Source organism: Chamaea fasciata, unplaced genomic scaffold (assembly GCF_029207755.1).
Source record: "Chamaea fasciata isolate MVZ Bird 193981 ecotype frontalis unplaced genomic scaffold, bChaFas1.0.hap1 SCAF_3, whole genome shotgun sequence".
Lineage (NCBI taxonomy): Eukaryota > Metazoa > Chordata > Aves > Passeriformes > Sylviidae > Chamaea > Chamaea fasciata.
Genome location: NW_027094088.1, coordinates 112,341,369 through 112,360,231, shown reverse-complemented (window position 1 = coordinate 112,360,231; position 18,863 = coordinate 112,341,369). Strand labels below are relative to the sequence as shown.

Sequence of the window (18,863 nt, the reverse complement as noted above, 5' to 3'; positions counted from 1 at the left end):
TCGTGGCTCATTTACGTGATCTCTGTAATTTCTAACACATGCTCGTCCTTAATTCCCAACCCATCCTGGGGCTTGTGGGAGTCTGGATTCATCCCAGCCATGTGTTTGGCAGTAATTATCAACTGCCTCTTGATGGAAGCGTTCGTTCCTCCTGGATTCTGTTGAACCAAGTATGAAAAGCCTTGGGATAAATCGAGCTTTGAAGGACGTGACATTGCCCCACAGCTTGAGTTTTCTGCTCCTCTGGGTAGAGGAATGATGGGCTGGTGTGAGCAGGTGAAGTAGGATTTAGCCAAGGATTCCAGCAGTTCGGATCCAGAAATTGAAGTCTGCGAGCAAAGGGAAATTCCTTGGAAACCCTCGTGTCCAGATTTGTCACGGGCCGCCTCTGCCACCTGGAGGGGAGACTGTGTGTTTGGGGAAGATGCCTCCACATTCAGGGGGACATCCCAACCCCGTCCTCTGCTGTTGGGGCTGATGGAAACTGCAGTTCTCCATGAGTCGTGCTCCTGGAACAACAGGAACAACGAGGGATAAAATGCCAGTTTGGGGACCGTGGTGTGGGTGTGCTGGGACAGACAGTTCTTTTCTTCTAACATTCCATAAAGGAGCTCTCATCCCTCCACGATGGATTTGAGGGCAGGCGTGCTGGCAGCGAGCTGTCTTCATTTCACCCAGAACTTCCCCAGTGAGATCTCAGCCTCCTCATCTCACAAGTCCCCGGAAGGTTTCCGGTCTGGAATCAACCTGGAAGCCAAAAGTGAGTTTATGTGCCCGAGTGCTTTATGGTCGCTGCTCCCAGCCACATAAACATTAATAAATCCACTGTCCTCTTCCCATCAAAACAATAACCTGCCTGCAAACTTGATGGCTTCTTGGCTCTGCTTGTATCCGAGTTTATATCCGAGGTTTTTTAGTAGCTGCTCAGTGAGTTACAGTCTGACTCCCAGTTCCCTCCTCCCTTTGTCGGGCTGTGATGCTCCTTTGGATGCCCTCAGATACAAACGTTTGCTCTGCAGCTCTTGTAGGATGGGTCAGAGCAGCTCTTAAATGCTGGAAACATCTCTGAGCATCCTCGGGTGATGCACCGACGTGAACAAATTCACAAATAATGGCACCTGCTCTGCCAGGTGTTTTGTTTTCCTGCCGTGGTGGAAATCCTGTCTGACAGATCCCGAGGAGGAACCTGCTGAAGAAGTAATTGCACAACAATACTGAGGATTTGCACTGACAAAAGCCTCTGGTAATTAAAGCGGGCCGGGCTATCAGCCAAAAGAGCAAAGTGTGGAAAGACAAGCTCTGCTTCACTTAGTGAGCAGAAAGGAGGTATTCCAGTAATCCCCCGGGATCACAGCCCGTGGATTCCCAGCACTTTGCTCTTCTCTGCCTCTCTGCTGTGCATTTCTGTGTCCCCAGGATGGAAGCTGCTGGGTTTCCTCCCATGCCACGACCTGGAGCTCCACGGGAGGAGACCTCAGGGCTTCTCCTGAGGCCCCTCCTGACTTTTCCATCTCCTGTCTCACGGATGAGATGTGACGGCCCCTCTCAGAGCCACCCCTGAGCTCCCAGGCCGTTCGCTGCCAGACTTCTCGGCACGGATCAGGGGCCTGGCAACGTGCCTTCTCCAGGGAAATCAGACGTGCAGGAATTAGCTGGTGATGGGCCGAGGGAGGTCTGGGCTTTCATACTTTAGAAGTTTTGGGGTTTTGCTTGTTTATTGAAATCAGCTCGGGGAGTTGCAGTCTGTGAGTGGTTCTTGGGCTCTCGTTTGGCTCTTCCAAGGATAACAAGGAGTTTGTATCTGGCCCGACAGCTCTGAGTGCTCCACTGGAAGCGCAGCTGGGAAAGTGAGGGAGGCAGGGAAACTGAGTATTTTTGCCAAAAACAGGAGCCAGGATTTCCCAGTCAGTTCCTTGTGCAGCTCTGCCCTGCCTGGTGCAGCGGCAGCTTCCCTGCCATTCCCAAAACAGATCCAGGAGATGGGAGCCAGGTCAGAGCCGTGGTCACTCCAACCTGGTGTGCTCCTCCGGCTCTCTCTGCTCCAGGGATCTGCAGCTGGCTCAGCCAAACTCCTGCGGGATCCCAGGGGAGGGTGGGATCTGTTCACTGACCGCACACTTCCATTCCTGAGCTGTTGGTGTTTACCAGTCTGGGAAGGTTTTGCTGCCCACGGGTGGTTTGAATCCCTCATCCCTGAGCTCCAGGCAGTAACAGTCCACCTTTTGGATGGAGTTAGGAGCTGCTGCCTGCCCTCTTTCTGCCTCTTTGCGTGTTCTCCTTCTCAGCAGCGGTCCCAAATGTGCATCTCTGTGTTTTACCTAACATTACAAAGTGGGTTTGGTACAGGCAGCGAGAGGAAGGTGTCCCCATTTCATCAGGACGACCTTTTTGCCGTTGAAATTGCCACTAAAGCAGCCAAAGGGGTATTTGGAGAGGAAGAAGAAGGACAAAAGGTGACGTTCAGAGCTGACAGATAACAGTGTACAGACACTCCTGCTGGTGCTGAATCCGTGCTGGGGACACTCCTGCTGCCACCCATCGTCTCCCTGGGGTGTTCCAGCTCTGGCACCTGGGACTCTTTCTAGGCTGGGCAGAATTCCACTGGAATTTTCAGGCCTTGAATGCCAAGAAAGGGTTTGCCGGGTGGAAAACAGGTTCACCCAGCTGCAACTTGAGAGAGCATCGATAGAGAACGGTGAAAACTGTCAGGGCATCACATGTGGCACGTGCTGGGCACTGCTGGGGCACCTCCAATCCTGGGTTCGGTTTGGGGCCCCTTGTGGGGCTGGAACGTGTCCAGGGAAGGGAACAGAGCTGGGGAAGGGGCTGGAGCACCAGGAGCAGCTGAGGGAGCTGGGAAAGGGGCTCAGCCTGGAGAACAGGAGGCTCAGGGGGGACCTTGTGGCTCTGCACAACTCCCTGACAGGAGGGGACAGCCAGGGAGGGTCGGGCTCTGCTCCCAGGGAACCGGGACAGGAGGAGAGGGAACGGCCTCAAGCTGCACCAGGGAAGGTTTAGTTTGGACATCAGGAGGGATTTCTCCATGGAAAGGGTGGTCAGGCATTGAAACTGCCCGGGGCAGGGCTGGAGTCCCCATCCCTGGAGGCGGATTTAAAACACGGGCATGTGCTGGGTGTGGATCGTGGGTTAATGGTTGGATTTGATCGCCTTCGATCTCTCCAGCCTTAACGACTCTGTGGTTCCGTCATCACACCTTTGGGAATTGCCTGTTCCACTGCAAAAAGAACCCCACCAAACTAAAAATTTTACCAGTATCAAAACTCTCAAAAGAGTGAGCTCTTTCTTCTTGAAATGACTTTTCTTGGCTTCGCAGCAAACAGCAGCTCATAAATCCGGCCCGTGATCCCAGACCTGCCAGTGGAAGTTGGATCACGAGCTTTGCACTGCGCAGTTTTTCCCTGTGAGCTTTCATGGAAGGCACACACAGGAATTTCAGGGAGCTGAGAAGGGAATGAGCCGCAGCAGTGGAAGTACTGGAACATGACAGCGTGTTATCTCAGGGACCTTCTTTGAGCCAAATAATTACAATTAATTGTAAAATAAATCCAATTGGACAACCAGCTCCGTGTGCATCTCTAATTGCACTAACAGCAACACGCAGAGAATAAAAATAAGTATCTGCATCCCTTCGATGTTAAAACGAGCATCCTTCTCCTTTCGTTTCCCGGGAAGATGCGGCAGCTGCTCCCGTACAAAAATGAATAAATAATCAGTTTTATTTGTATCTCAAGCTGTTTTCTCCTCTCGGGGACGAGCGAGCCACTGATCTCAGCTGAGGAGTTTAAAGGGAGACCAAGTGTTTGCACATTTTCTTTGCATGGACACAGCGTCAGTTTTTTAAAAAAAAGCTTTTCCATGGTATCTGCCTGTGTGGTTTTGTTCTCAGCGGGGGATAATTTGTGCCGGGTTTTATGTTGCATTATTTAATTACACGTATTTTTAAAATGCATCTGTTTTGCCAGTTTGTATTCGGCGTGCGCTGCCTTTGGATGGCTTTGGAGTTAAATACCCTTCTCGTACCTCTGGAGATGAGTCCTAAAATAGTCTATAAATCCTTTTAATTCAGGTTTTGAAAACGCTTTTAAGTCGGAGGAAGCAAAGCTGGAGGTTCAGGGCATGAAGGAGGGGCTGTGGCTGTGTCAAGGTGAAGAGGAAGGAGCAGGGAATAATGAATACACCAGAAAGGGGATAACAGTAACTTCCCGATCATCTTTACAAGGGAGGATTAAAGGGAAGACAAGAAGGGGAAGAATTGCCAGGGGAAACCGCTGTAAAAACCAGGGACAGCTCCTCAGGCAATGCACGGCTGAGGAAACATCCTGCTAAAAAGCGTCAGGTTTGGGGTGGATGCTCAGATAAATGGATATTTTTGGTGCCATCAAACCAAACAAGGGAGCAGATTGCAGAGGATTTCTGTGGGACGGGTGAGGATTGATGTCCTTGGCTACCCACAGCTCCATCCCAGCACATCCTGGGACTCCTCCAGCCCTGGAACAAAACTGGGAGCCAGCTGTGAGTGCCGAGGGTGGTTGGTGGGGAGAGACCAGTCACGGGAGGAGCACATCCCCCGTGGATGCAGGAGGATCCAGGCATCTCCTCAGGATGGCTCTGGATGTGGTAACGGGGTTGCTTCAGGAGCTGAGGTCCCAGCCGTGCCCATTAATTGATGTGTCAGGATCTGAGGGGGTTAACCCCGGGGAAACACCCAAATATCTCTGTCCTAACAAACACCTCAGAGCTGCTTTTTGTGCATCTGCCATTTGCCTCCCAAGTTCTTTAAACATTCATTATCACAAACACGGCCAAAAGAACATCTATTTTATTTATTTATTTTTTTAAACAAAATGCCAGCCTGCTCAGATCTGGCAGGGTGTCTGGAAGGAGCTTCACCAGCCCTGCTCACACAGTGTCAAAGTGCAGGGCAGCAATTCCTGCTGCATTCGCGGCTCATCGGGAGCTGCCGCGAACGCCCCGGAGTCGCGTTGTGCCAGGCTCGCTTCCTCCAGTTTTTGGGTCTGTGTTGGGAAAAGGAGCGTGGTTTTGGGGAGGAGAGGCATCCTCCCAGGGGCTTGGCTCTGGTGGAAGTGCCATGCTGGCATCCCATGCCCTCTCCCTGCCCATGCAGCTCTGGCAGCGTGCCGGGAGGAGCCCCGCGTCGTGTCGAGCGAGGCCAGATTATTTTAGTTCTCCTGCAGTGAAGAAACTCCTGGCTGAGCCAAAGGCCTGCGTCTGTGCTTCTGGCTTCGGAAAGCAGGACGCTGGCCAGTAGGAGCTGGATGGATTTCTGTCAGGTTTTCTCATGGTGGGGAGCTGAGGTTGGCAGGAGGGAAAAGGTTCTGCGTGGGCAGGGCGGAACACCAGCGCCGCTGGGTGTGAGGCTGCTCTTGGAAATCTTCAATCAGCGCCACCAGGGTTGTCCTTGGGAGGGGCAGCCAAGCAGTTTCGAGGTCTGGGCTGAGAGCCACGGTGATCCTGCCAGATTCTGTGGAGCGGCTCAGCTTGCCCAGAACAGGTAGTGATAAAGCACTGAGAAAATTGAGTTTGAAATGTGGTCGTGGTCGGACTCGCGGGATTTGCTCCAATGTCATCTCACCGGGAGTGTGCTGCAGAGATTTTGGGTGATGACAGCAGCTCCTTTGGCTTCTCCTTGGCACCTGTCCTGGCAGAGAGCTTGGCTGCTTGTCATGGAGGCAACGTGCCCGGGATCGGCCTCTCCTCTCCTTCCATGAAATGAGACAGAGCTCAGAGACAGCAGGATCAAAGTCATCTTTAGCAAAGGGAACCTCAGGTGTGAAGTCTCCATATGGAGCCTTTCCCAGTGCCAGAATTCCTGCTGGAGCCGGGACGTGGAGAGAATCATCACAGAATCATTCAGGTGGGAAAAGTCCTTCAGGACCATCGAGTCCAACCTGTGACTGATCCCCACCTTGTCACCAGCCCAGGGCTCTGAGCACCACATCCAGGACACCTCCAGGGGTGGAGGCTCCAAACCTCCCTGAGCAGCCCCTTCCAATGCCCGACCACCCTTTCCATGAGGAAATTCCTCCTCTTTGCCCAGCCTGGGGCCGTGTGCTTTGTCTCCGTCTGACAGCCCGCGTTCGTTGTCCGGCTCGGCGCAACCTCCTCCTGACAACTTCCAAAAAACCACCCAGCTTCCAGGAGGATGCTGTTTGGTGGGACGAGGCAGAGTTGTTGTTTTCCTCGTGCCCGTCCATGGTTGCTTTTGCAGAGCAGCAAGTGCCAGCCTGATCTCACACCTGCAGAGGGAGCGGGAACGGAGCCGGCCGTGGTCATAAAGGATGTGATTTATTCTGTTTACGGATCCGCACGCCCTTCCCTCCTTCCAGGGAGTCTTGGAAATAATCCCAGCACTTGTGCTTGATGTGTAGAGGGAAGGGACCCTGGTGGCTCTCAGTCTGTGGGGCCCAAGTGCTGATCCTGGCGGCTTTCCTAATCAAAACATGTCTGGATTTGGCCAAACCAGGAGTTGAAATTCAATGTATGTGACAGGGAGGCTTCAGGGATACTTGGAACTCGTCGTTCCCTTTTCCTAGAGTTTGCCATCTCCCAGAGTCCTCCAGCAGAGCCCTCCCTGACCTCCGTTAAGCCTAGACTGGCCGGGTTTTAATTGATTTCTTTCCCACACGTGCCCGTGGGAGAGCTGGAGAGGCCTTGGCTTCCTGTGTGCTTCTGCAGAAAGAAAGGAGCATGGGGCGTGAGCTGCTCAGCTGGGAACGAGGACGTGGGATGTGGGCAGGGTGAACATCGTCACCTCCCAGATGTGGCAGTCCTGGGTGGCCGGGGACAGTGGTGGCACCTCTGGAGCCAAGTTCCGATCCCCAGATTATCCAGCCCTCCTAAGGGCGTCCTTCAGGCTTTTTTTTCCCCCCTCGCAGAGACCTGACGTGAGCAGTGAGGCGCCCGGGTTCTTGCAGAGTTTGCTCTTTGCCCAGGAATCAATCCAGTTCACTGAGCTGAGCTGTCAAAACTTCTCCTCCAAGGGCACAGGCGTTCCCCGTGTTCTCACCATCAAATTACATGTGACACTTAATTTAAGGCTTAAGCGTGAAGCCTCACTAGCAAGGAGATTGCTGGAAGGTATTGATTTTGCTGTGGGGTTGGTTTTTTTTTGTGTGTGTGTGTGTTTATGTATAAAAACGTGTTTTAAAGTATTGGTGGAAGGACGTTGTTGCTGGGCAGGCTCTGGGTTTACGACCTGGTTTAGTTTTCTCTCGGGTTTTTTAAGATCCGTTTGTCCGGCGGGTCTCTGTGAACAACAAAACACTGGGAGGAAATGGACGTCATGGAGCTGTGGAGCTTTGTGCTCCTGGAGTCAAACAAATCCCATCTTGTGGCACTGAATCACCTGGAACTGATTTTCCAAAAGGAGAAGAAGCTTCTGGTGTGCTCTGTTGGGTGCTTGGAGGCGTTTCAGGTGTCTCCGAACTTTGCAAACTGCCCGGGAGGTTCACGGTTTTGAGCTCTGGGGCCATTTAGCTGATGGCAAAGCGTTTTAAAGAGAATTAGTCCCAAACAAAAGTCGCAAATAACCCAAATAAGGCGAGCAGGGCACAGTCCGGGCTGGTTCTGAGTCTGGAGGGGTTGGAGGTCGGCGCAGGTCCCGCCGCTGGTGCTCTGCTCGGCGTTTGCTGTGAGGGGAGGTGGGGTTTTGGTGATGAGCTGGGGTCTCTTGTTGTTCTCTGGCCGATTTTGTGTCCTCCTCACTGTCTGAATCTCCCCGGGAAGGAGAACTGCTGACTCCCCGTTCTGCCAGAGCCTTTCAGCTTTGCTGAGGGGACACACCTTTCCTTGGGTTTGGACAGGATCTTCTCCTGGCTCGAGACCGTTGAGGAGCAAAGTCGTGGCAGAAATGGTCATTAAAAGGATGGAAGGGCGGGAGAAGCAGCGCTGGGGGAGAGATTGGGACCTCAGTGTCTGGAGGAGGACAGAGAGAGGGCTGGTGATGGCACCTCTGGGCTCTTCTGGGGGGTGAGACCCACCCGGGGCAGGGCGTGGGAGCTGAGGGGAGACGGTTCCCAAGGAGCAGCGTTGGTGCTGGAGAGGGAACATCGCAGAGGAAAGGGGGAATCTCCCAGGAGGAGACAGGACACGCTCCCGGCAGAGACCTCCCAGCGACAGCTCCACTGCCCTGCAGCGCACGGGGGGTTAATGCTGGTGGCCTGGAGGATTCCGGAATGGTTTGGCTGGGAAGGAACCTTAAAGCCCGTCCTGTCCCACCCCCTGCCATGGGCAGGGACAGCTCCCACTGTCCCAGGTAGATCCAGGCCCTGTCCAGCCTGGCCTTGGACACTTCCAGGGATCCAGGGGCAGCCACAGCTTCTCTGGGAAACCTGTGCCAGGGATTCACCACCCTCACACCCAACAATTCCTTCCCAATATCCCGTCCATCCCTGCCCTCTGGCAGTGGGAAGCCATTCCCTGTGTCCTGTCCCTCCATCCCTCGTCCCCAGTCCCTCTCCAGCTCTCCTGGAGCCCCTTTAGGCCCTGGAAGGGGCTCTGAGCTCTCCCTGGATCCTTCTCTTCTCCAGGCTGGACTCACTCCAGCAGATCCACGTCCTTCCTGTGCCGAGGAGCCCGCAGCTGAACACGGAGTGTGGAGTTGCCTCCTCCTGCTTCCCTCCTCACCCCATTCCCACCCCGATTCCTGCATCCTCTTCTCCCACAGTTCCCAGGCGGAGAAGAAACCCCTGGGAGCATCTGCTGGCTCTGGATAACCTCCAGCCAAGCCAGACACTGAGCTGAGTTTTTGTGATGCTTCTCCACCTTGGGAAGGAGCGGGATCAGAAATTCCTGTGCCGACACTGTCCCTGCTTTTTCCACGTCCTAATGAAACCGCAGGGCTCCCGGGGTGGGAATGCTGCCAGCTCAGCTTTTCCGTAGCCCAGAGCTGCCCGGTTTGCTCACCTGCAGTAAACTGTTGGTGCTTTTGATGGCTCCTCAGTGAGATACTCAACGTGCTCCTGCCCAATATTCCACCCCCCCCCGGAGCTATCGGCAGATGAAAGCTCCAAGCCTGGCTTTCCATGGGAATTTAATCATCCCAGCTGTCACGCAGATCCTGATACAGATATTCCACTGTTAATGGTTTCAGCGTGGGATTTTTTTTTGTGGGATCAGATGTAATCTTATTTAATGGAGCCTTCTATTGCCTCCATGCTTTGGTCTTTTCACCAGGCTGGGCTTAATTTTTAAATGGAGATTGCTCAGAGCAGGGGCAGGGAAACGACCCGGGGGGATTGAGTGGGGTGGGAAATGTGGGATGGACGGAGTGACTTTGGATCAGCCGAGGGAGGCTGGAAGTGTCGGAGCAGGGGAGAGGATCCAGGGGGGATGGGGCTGTCAGGAATGGCGCGGAACTGTGCCAGGGGAGGGTCAGGCTGGATATCAGGAAAAGGTTCTTCCCCGGAGGGTGTCGGGCACTGGAGCAGCTCCCCAGGGAACGGCGACGTTCCCAAGGCTGCCAGAGCTCCAGGAGCGTTTGGACAACAGGGATGCACAGGGGGTGGGATTGTTGGGCTGTCAGTGCAGGGCCAGGGGTTGGATGGGATGATCCCGGCGTGTTCCTTCCAACTCCGCGATTCTGTTCTATGAGTCTTGGAGGAGGGAGAAAATCCAGTGGGATTTCACAGGCGCATGGCTGGGGCTGAGGGGAATTGCTGGAGCCGCTGCCGGACCGAGGCCGATGCTCTGCGGCTTCAGAGCCGTCCCCAGCCTGGGGGCAGCACGGCTGGCACAGCCCCAGCCCCATAAATGTCACTCCCACCCCGCAGGTGGTGCGCACGGAGAAGAACAGCCTCAACAACCGGTTCCTGCCCTGGGACGAGATCGAGACCGAGGCCATCCTGTCCATCGACGACGACGCGCACCTGCGCCACGACGAGATCATGTTCGGCTTCCGGTGAGCCTGGCGCCGTGCCCTAATGCCAGCGGGGTCGTGGGCGTTCCTTAAGTGACCTCAGGGTGCGCGGACAGCGCGGAGGGGAGTTCGGTGTTCATCACAACAGGTGCACCTTTGTTGGTGCCAGCAGCAAATGCGATGGAAGGCTTTGAGGGGAAATGAAATAAAGGATTGAGAGAGAAGAGAAAGACGGGGCGGGTTATAGCCACCAACACAGAGACCAAATCCTCGTGGTCCAGCCAGCAGATCCGTCTTCTTCCGTGGGGTGATCACAGTAACTCAGGGGTCCTCATAGTCCTTTCCAGAACGACAGGCAGTTGGCCAAAAAGGTGGGGAGATCTTTGTGGAGCGTTCGTTTTGAGAGAACTGAGAACAGGTACGGCCGTCAGCAGGTTCAGTCACTTCACCGTGACTTGCCCGTCGCTCCTGCTCAGGTTCCGATGTTCCCATGGGAGCGCGTGCCGGGTTTTTCCATCGCACGCACCTGCAGGCAGCACTTGGCAAAGGTCCCACCTCAGCCAGGCCAGAGCTCCGGTCTCGGGGTGTTTTGGAATCTTTTTAGGGGTTTCACTCTCTGCCCTTGATGATGGTGGTGAGGCAGGTGAGGGATCTTCGGGCTCTCTTACACCTCCCCGCAGGCTGCTCCTCCCCACGGCCAGACCTGCCCAGGCAGCAGCCAGGGGCACAGCTGGGGCTGGCCCGTCCCTTCCCGGGGTTTCCCAACTCTTTTTTTTGGAGAAACACTCATTTAAGGGGTGGGGAACCCGATCTCAGGTTGTGCAGGAAACGCCATTTCCCCACCCTTCCTAACCCAGCTCCTTCAGCTTCTGCTGCGCTGATAATGGTCCCTGGATGGTTTCAAGGCGGAACCCATCCAGACAGAGCCTGGAAAACAAATCCAAGAGGATTCGGCTCGTCCAGAGGCAGGGAAGGGTGATGCTCGCTTGCTGCTGGTGGCTGCCACCCTCTGCCCCGTGTGACACTGGGGGGTGACAGTTCTTTGGGCATTTTCTCCTGGCAGATGTCACCCAGCAAAGGCAGGGGCCGGCTGCTCTCGCTCCCACCCCCGCTCTGCTCCAGCGCCCGGTTTTCCTTTGACTTTTCCCTGGCAAAAGCTTCCTGATCACGGGAATGAGGGGGCTCCTGCCGGGGGAGGTTTGTGCCAGCTGCTCCTGCAGCTCCTGCGGCCAAAACTCCCTCCCTGCTGGGGAGTGAGGGTGGCACAAGGAGCAGGGACTGCGATTCCCAGGTGGAGAACACCTGGGATGGGAGATGGGGACCAAAACCTGCTTGGGAGGAGGATTAAAAGGCACAGAATGCCTGGGAACCCGCCGGGCTCCCTCAGAGAGATGAGAAACGAGGTGTGAGAGGGATTAAAGTGCAGGAGGAGGCGTCAGGATTCCTGCCTTCCCTTCCCTGCCCCATTCCAGGCTCTTTATCCCAACCGGGCATTTTTCTCCCCTTTTTTGGTCTCTGTTTTCCTTTGCCTGGCCAAGGTTTTGCTGATCAGCCCTGGAGAGCGTCAAATGAAGGTCCTAAGTGCCCTGTGTTATTCTCACTCGTGTCCCTGCTTACAGACACCCTGTTCCCACAAAGCCTCCCTGTGTTAGCGCATTCCCAGGAACCGCCGGAGTCTTGGCACTGGAGTGAACCTCTGCCCACGGCAACTGCGCTTTGTCAAAACTTTGCTCCAGGCTTTTGATTCTTGGGGGGCCAAAAGTGTCGTTTTTCTCCCTGTTTGCCACTCAGGAGGGAGCCGGAGGCAGCTCTCTGAGCACGCCCAGAACGATTCTCCAGAGAAATCCTGATTTCTGTGGCCGAGCTGGGAAGGAAAAAAGCTCAGTCACGTTCGTAGGAAAGCGAAGATGCGGGAGAGGTGAAAGGGAAATAAGTGGTTTCGACTTCCAGCTTTTCTAAACAATCGCCCTGGACTGACAGGAGCTGCAGCAAACAAGCCAGGGAAGCTGCTGGTGGTGTTAATTCCTCGGGATTATCCCGGGAGTCTCGTTAATTGGAGCGGAGGACTGAAGAACAAACGTGTCTGTGCTCCATGAGGAGACTCGGGGAATCTCGGTCTCCTGCAGCTCTCCCAGAGCAGGGCTTGTGGGAGAAACTCACATCCAAATGAGAGGGAAAAAAAAAACCCCAAAATGGCGCTTTCTGTCCAGTTTTGTGCCTGGGAAGAAGGGAAAACGCTTCTGTGTCCACGGGGAGTTCTCTCATGGAGTCTGGAGTCCCAGCTTGGGCACTGAGCAGCAGGGAGGGGGGATTGAAGGATCCGAGGGAAGCCAGCACCCCTGCCTGTGGAGGCTGGATTTGTTTCCCGGCTCAGGCATCAGGCTCTGACTTCTCCCCTAATAATTCCTGCCAGTGCTGCGGCTCTCCTGGGGGATTTCTCTGGAGGAGCGTGAGCTGCAGATGAGAGCAGGGCATTAAGCAATCCCACGCTCCACATGCAGAATTCAGGATTTCATTCCCGAGGCTGGACTGTGAACACGTGTCGGGGTGAGGGAGGCACTCAGGGCCCTGCAGGATTTTCCTGTATGGCCGGAGCCCTGGAGGCTGCACTTTGGGATGAGGAGCTGCAGTTTGGGATGAGGAGCTGCACTTTGGGATGAGGAGCTGCACTTTGGGATGGGGAGCTGCACTTTGGGATGGGGAGCTGCACTTTGGGATGGGGAGCTGCAGTTTGGGATGAGGAGCTGCACTTTGGGATGGGGAGCTGCAGTTTGGGATGGGGAGCTGCACTTTGGGATGGGGAGCTGCACTTTGGGATGAGGAGCTGCACTTTGGGATGAGGAGCTGCAGTTTGGGATGGGGAGCTGCACTTTGGGATGGGGAGCTGCACTTTGGGATGGGGAGCTGCACTTTGGGAATCCTCCAAAGTCTTCCCTTCCCAAAGATTCCAGGGTCTTCCCTCGGGACACACCGGGGCCTTCAGCATCTCAGCAGCTTCTCACAGAATTACGGAATTACGGAATTTCCAGAGTCCTGGAATGGTTTGGGTGGGAAGGGCCCTCAAAGCTCATCCAGTCCCACCCCTGCCATGGGCAGGGACACCTTCCACTGTCCCAGGGCTCCAAGCCCCTGGTCTCCAAGCTTTCCTTACGGGAGGTTGATGTTCTCTTGGCTTTACTGAGCTGCCGGGAGATGGGAGGTCCCGGGGATTTGGGGAAGAGGCCAGGGGAGGTGCTGGGCTCCTCCCAGGCTGAGCCTGGGCTGCTCTGGCCTTCGTTTTCTTTCAAACCTCGAGAGCAGCCCTTAGGAGCGGCCGAATCCCTGATTCACGGATGCGGAGCCCTTTCCCTGTGGCTGAGCAGCTCGGCTGTGCTCTGGGACAGGAGCCCGTTTTAACACCGGTGTCCTCGTTGCCCTTTGGATAAGCGGTTGCCGAGCTCCTTCCCGCTCCGCCGCCTCCATCGCTCGCAGCCCCTCGGGAGGCTCTGCAAGGGCCCCGGGTCTGTGTCTGATGCGCAGTTCTGCGTTTGCAGGGTGTGGAGGGAGGCCAGGGATCGCATCGTCGGCTTCCCGGGCCGCTACCACGCCTGGGACGTGCCCCACCAGTCCTGGCTCTACAACTCCAACTACTCCTGCGAGCTCTCCATGGTGCTCACTGGTGCTGCCTTCTTCCACAAGGTGAGGCCTCCCCGGGGCTGCCCCCTCCTGCTCACGCCCACCCCGGCCTGCGGCTCGGCCGCCTCCTGGGTTTAAAGGACAAATGCGGGAGCTCTCCCTGCCCCTTTCCCCTCACTGTCTCCAGACCGAAACACAGCCAGAAGCTGGTCCTGAGAGCACTGGGGAGGGGATCCAGTGGCTATTCCTGCTGGGCTGACCCCACAGCAGCAGAGAGCAGGACCGGAGGGGGCTGGAACCCCCATTCCTCCATTTCTGAGGCTCCAGGAGAGGGTGGTGGCTGTGGGAGATTCGCTGCTGCGGCTGCAGCGGGTCTCGGTGCGGGATGAACTCCGTTACGGGGAATGTCCCCACTGGGATCCTTGAGCTTTGAGTCAGACACATCCCACACGTCCCCCGTGTCCCTGTGTGTCATCGCAAACGTCACCCGTGGGGCCCCTGGAGAACGCCGTGCCTTTCCCCCTGCAGTACTACGCCTACCTGTACTCCTACGTGATGCCCCAGGCCATCCGGGACATGGTGGACGAGTACATCAACTGCGAGGACATCGCCATGAACTTCCTGGTGTCCCACCTCACCAGGAAACCTCCCATCAAGGTAAAGCCAGGGGCTCGTCCCAGGGCTGGCACGGCTGGAGAAGCTGTGGGTGGGAAGTGAGTGGTGTCTGCTCCGGGGAAATCCAGCTCCAGTGGGAAAGCTCAGCCTTTGGAATCAGCCAAAGCCCTGCCACGGAGCAGGGAGTTGAGGTTTGACACTGCAGGACAACAGCAGACTGAATTCCCTGTGTGGTGAAAGGTTCCCTGCCCATGGCAGAGATGATCTCTGCTCTGGAGCCAGGCTGGGAGAGCTGGGGGTGCTCACCCGGAGAGGAGAAGGCTCCAGGGAGAGCTCAGAGCCCCTTCCAGGGCCTAAAGGGGCTCCAGGAGAGCTGGAGAGGGACTGGGGCAAGGGATGGAGGGACAGGACACAGGGAATGGCTTCCCACTGCCAGAGGGTGGGGTTGGATGGGATATGGGGAAAGAATTGTTGGGTGGGAGGGTGGGGGGGGCCTGGCACAGGTTTCCCAGAGAAGGAAACTGGATCCCTGGAAGTGTCCAAGGCCAGGCTGGATCAGCCTGGGACAGTGGGAGATGTCCCTGCCCATGGCAGGGGGTGGGACTGGATGAGCCGTGAGCTCCCTTCCAACCCAATCCATGCTGAGATTCCGTCCATATCCCAGCCCCCTCGCAGTGCCCCGGGCTGGGCTCTGTGTGGTGGCACTGACCCCTGTGTCCCCCCTGGCAGGTGACCTCCCGCTGGACGTTCCGCTGCCCCGGCTGCCCCCAGGCGCTTTCCCACGACGATTCCCACTTCCACGAGCGGCACAAGTGCATCAACTTCTTTGTGAAGGTGTACGGGTACATGCCCCTGCTCTACACCCAGTTCCGCGTCGACTCGGTCCTCTTCAAGACCCGCCTGCCCCACGACAAGACCAAATGCTTCAAGTTCATCTAGACAGGGCGGCAGCTGGACGTTCCCAGCTCCCGGCCGCGGCCGGAGGCAGGAGAGGCCGGCACGGGGCCGGTTTGTTGGCTCCTGGAAGGACTCACCCGGACAGGGAATGGGATCCCTTGAAAGGACTCACCCGGACAGGGAATGGGATCCCGTGGCTCCTGGAAGGACTCACCCGGACAGGCAATGGGATCCCGTGGCTCCTGGAAGGACTCACCCGGACAGGCAATGGGATCCCGTGGCTCCTGGAAGGACTCACCCGGACAGGCAATGGGATCCCGTGGCTCCTGGAAGGACACTCCCACGGATCGTACACTGAGGAATGGCTCGCTGGCCCCTGGCTCTGCCCCTTCGCTAGCCAAGGGCAGCCGTTCTTTTTAATTATAATTATTGTTATTTAAAATGAAAGTGTTTTAGATTTGCCGCGTGAGGCGCTTTTTTGTTTTCTTTTCTTTCCCCTCCCTTCTCCCCACCCCGTTTCCCGCTCCGGACCCTTCAGCCCACCCGCGGGGACCGTAGCAAGGCCAGGCTGGAGGTGTTTGGGTGCAGCTCCTGTCCCCCCTGCTGTCCCCATCCTTCCTCCCGTGGCACAGCCCTTCCCACCCACCAGGTCCCGGCTTCTCTTGCCCTGTGGCTGCTACTGAGGCCTCCCAGGTGTCCCCTGGTGAGGAGCCCTTTGCTCTGCTCCGCTGCCCACCCTGAGCCCCCGGAGAGGAGCCAGGTTGGCCTGGATGTTCTTCCAGGCTCCAGCTCTGGCCCTGCGCTGTTGCCCTGCCTCAGCCCCGGGGTTCGGGTGCTGCTGTCTCAGTGTCTTTTCCCACCTTGTCCTGCTGATCCTCTAAGGCCAGGGAGCGTGTTTGGGGCTTAGGGAAGCTCCAGCTGCAGCACAGCCAGGAGGGCCGGGGGTGCTCCAGGCTCCTGGGGGCTCTGACCCTTCTCCGCGCTCAGCCCAGCCTGGGTGTGCCCGAGCTGCAGTTCCTGCTCTGCCTCATCCCCATCCCAGAGCAGCCCGTGCCCGTGTCGGGTCTGCCGCGGGCCTCAGCTGCCTTAACCCCAGCCCGTCCTCAGGCCCTGGCTTTGGGCTGTGTCCGAGGCTTAATCCCAGCAGGAGCTTCCCAGTGTGTGATGCTGCCGGGATCCCGTTCACAGCGAGGGTTTGGAGCTGGTTCCTCTCCCCCAGAGCAAAATGCTGTCGAGGGGTGCACAGGAGGGAGGGGCACAGCCCGGCCCTCGTGTGATGTTTTCCCTCAGCACATCCCAGATGTCGGTGAGCAGCCGGGAGAAGCTCCTGCTGTGTATGTGGGAAGGTGACACTTGTGTGGTCACCTCCGTGTCCCCGGTTTTCCTGGATGTCACCCCCGGTGTGCGGGAGCAGGGATGGTCCAGCAGCAGCTCCTGGGCGCATTCCCAAGGTCAGCCCTGTCCGTGCTCCTCCTGCACCACGTCCTGGGGCCTCTGCAAGCTCCTCTCCCCAGGTTTTCCTATCAGCACTGACACTCCCTCCATGGGAATGGGAGGGAAGGAGCAGCCTGTTCCCGGCATGGCCCGTGCCTTCACCAGCACCACTGACCACGGCAAAACACGGATCAAGGAATCTTTTCCCATGTTTTTGTTCCCCTTCCCATTCCCTTTTTGTTTCAACATCAGATGCCCAAAAAGCAGCAGGTGAAATCTCACGGTCTACTTAGAAATGCCGCGGGAGGCTTCTGCGAGGCCCTGGAACAGCTGGAAGGATCCTCTGCCCCTGCCCAGAGTGGAAATGAGGCACTTGCCAGGAGCCGTGTCAGCTCCAGCATTCCCCAGGGGCCTGAGCTCTTCTGCCACGGCTTTAATTGCACCCTCATTAGCGGGGTTCGTTAGCAGCGATGCCCGCCGTGGCTCAGGTACAGCCCAGGCCCGGCGTGAGCTCTGCCTTCCAGGAGCTCGGGGTGATGTGGGCAGGGGCTGCACTTCATCCAAACCCAGGCTGGGCTCAGCAGCCTTCAGGCTTTCCAGAATCCAAAGGGAGAAGTTATTCCAGTGAGAGCCTGGGGGAACAGGATGGGAAGTGTTGGCACTGCCGAGTGCATTGTGGGGCTCGGGACGCTCAGGGAGTCGGAGCCCCAGGCTGGGAATTCTGCTTCCCCTCGGTGTGTTTCCATTGGAGGCCAGTTGAGATCAGGGATCAGCAGAGCAAATCCAACTGTTCTTCCTCCCAGGCTCTTTGGCTTTTTTCCCAAGCTTTATTTTTTCTGTTGGGAGGATCCCCCTGTCCATTGTGCTGCAGCAGGGACAGGATGTGCAGTGGGATCTCTCGGCGTGTTGTGGGATGAATTTCTCCATGCTGAGCGCCCCTGAGGCTGCTCCTGGGAGACACCTGGGCAGCAGCAGCTGGGAGAGCTGGAATTCTGTGAGGGAATGAAATGCCAGCAGGAACATCCTCGCCACCCGCAGGGCTGACGCTGCCCCTCCCGGTCCTACTGCTGCAGCTCTTTCCCAAATCATCCCAAACACCACCGAGCGCCCTGGAGCACAGGATTGGGATTCCCAGCCCAGCTTTCTGCTCCTGAGACATGCCAGGACCTGAGCTGTCCAGCAGGGAGGAGAGGGGCTTTTCCAGAGAGCGCTCCCGCCCGTGCCACCAGCCCAAACATCCTTCCTTGCTACCACCCGCCGTTCTCCCGGGATTTTCGGGGCATCCCAGGGTCACTCCGAAGCTCAGGTTTGGTTGTACGACCCATCCCAGCTCCCGGGGCACGCGGCCTCCGCCACCCCGGCCCTGAGGAGACGGGAAGGGCTCCTGGCAGCTGCACCTCCTTTTCCCCCCATTCCAGAGTTTCTGCTGCTTCCCCCGGGCACGGAGCGAGGCCTTTCCCGCTGTAAATAGCACCGACCGAGGTGAGGCGGCCCCGCCCGTGTCGCACGGCCCCTGCCCTCCCCTTGTGCCCACGGCGAGCACCGGGATTTCAGATCCAACAGGAGCTGAGAGACAAGGAACACTCCTTCGACACGAGCACAATGTTGAGGTTTTTTTGGGTTTTTTTTTTGTAAAAGGTTCCAATAAATGGAGAGTTTAACTTGGGAGCGTCTCGGTGCCTCTTTGCTGGGGCTGGGAGAGGGGCCGGACCGGGACGGGGCTGTCGCTGCTCCTGGCCCTGGGACACCCCAAACCCGGGCATCTCCCGGGCTGCTTCACCACGAGGCAGCTGAGCTGGTCTGGAATGCTGGGAACTCCTCAGGGATGGCAGTGGCTGTCACCGGTGAGCTCATGGCTGGGCCAGGAGAGCCCCCGGGAGGGGTTGGACCCCGAGAGGCTTCCAGGGACATCCCATCCCAGTTCTGGGGCTGCTGCTCGGGTGGGTGTTTGTAGGAATTCAAAGCAGCAGCTGAGCCAGCGCTGGGATTGCAAACCTGCCCATCCCTGCCCAGGGATCCAGGCTTTAGGGGACACTTCCTATGGCATTGCCGACTCAGGAGGCTCCCGGTCCCTCTCCTGTGCAGGAAGGTGGAAAAACTAAACGGATCCACAAAGTTTGTAAGCAGATTGCCAGCTTCAAACGTGCAGGGAGGAGCAGAGGGGAGGAGTGGAGCCAGCTGGGCCACGAGCCATGGGATCCCCTCCACACCGGGCTGGGAATCCCCCAGGATCTCCTGCATGTGGCTGGATTGCCTCTCTTCCTTCCTGCTGCCTGTGGTTTTTTGTCCTCCCTCCTGAGCAGCTGCTTCCTCCGTGGTCACTTTTCACCTCTCTGTCTCCTGCCCTTGCTGCTGCTCCCACTGGGAATTGTGTCCTTTCTTTTCCCTTCTGCCACGGAGTAAG

General features: G+C 57.0%; 1 protein-coding gene across 5 annotated transcripts in view; it reads left to right on the top strand.

The window, feature by feature from the left end:
• EXTL3 (exostosin like glycosyltransferase 3) overlaps window positions 1-18,125 on the top strand; it is a 113,259-nt gene extending 95,134 nt beyond the window's left edge. For all 5 annotated transcript variants that reach the window (XM_066180138.1, XM_066180136.1, XM_066180140.1 and 2 more), the window contains 4 exons: window positions 9,813-9,940; window positions 13,432-13,576; window positions 14,042-14,170; window positions 14,858-18,125. In XM_066180138.1, the coding sequence (XP_066036235.1) occupies window positions 9,813-9,940; window positions 13,432-13,576; window positions 14,042-14,170; window positions 14,858-15,067 (612 nt within the window). In that variant the 3' untranslated portion in view covers window positions 15,068-18,125. The remainder of the gene's footprint in view (window positions 1-9,812; window positions 9,941-13,431; window positions 13,577-14,041; window positions 14,171-14,857) is intronic.
• The last annotated feature ends 738 nt before the right edge of the window (window positions 18,126-18,863 follow it).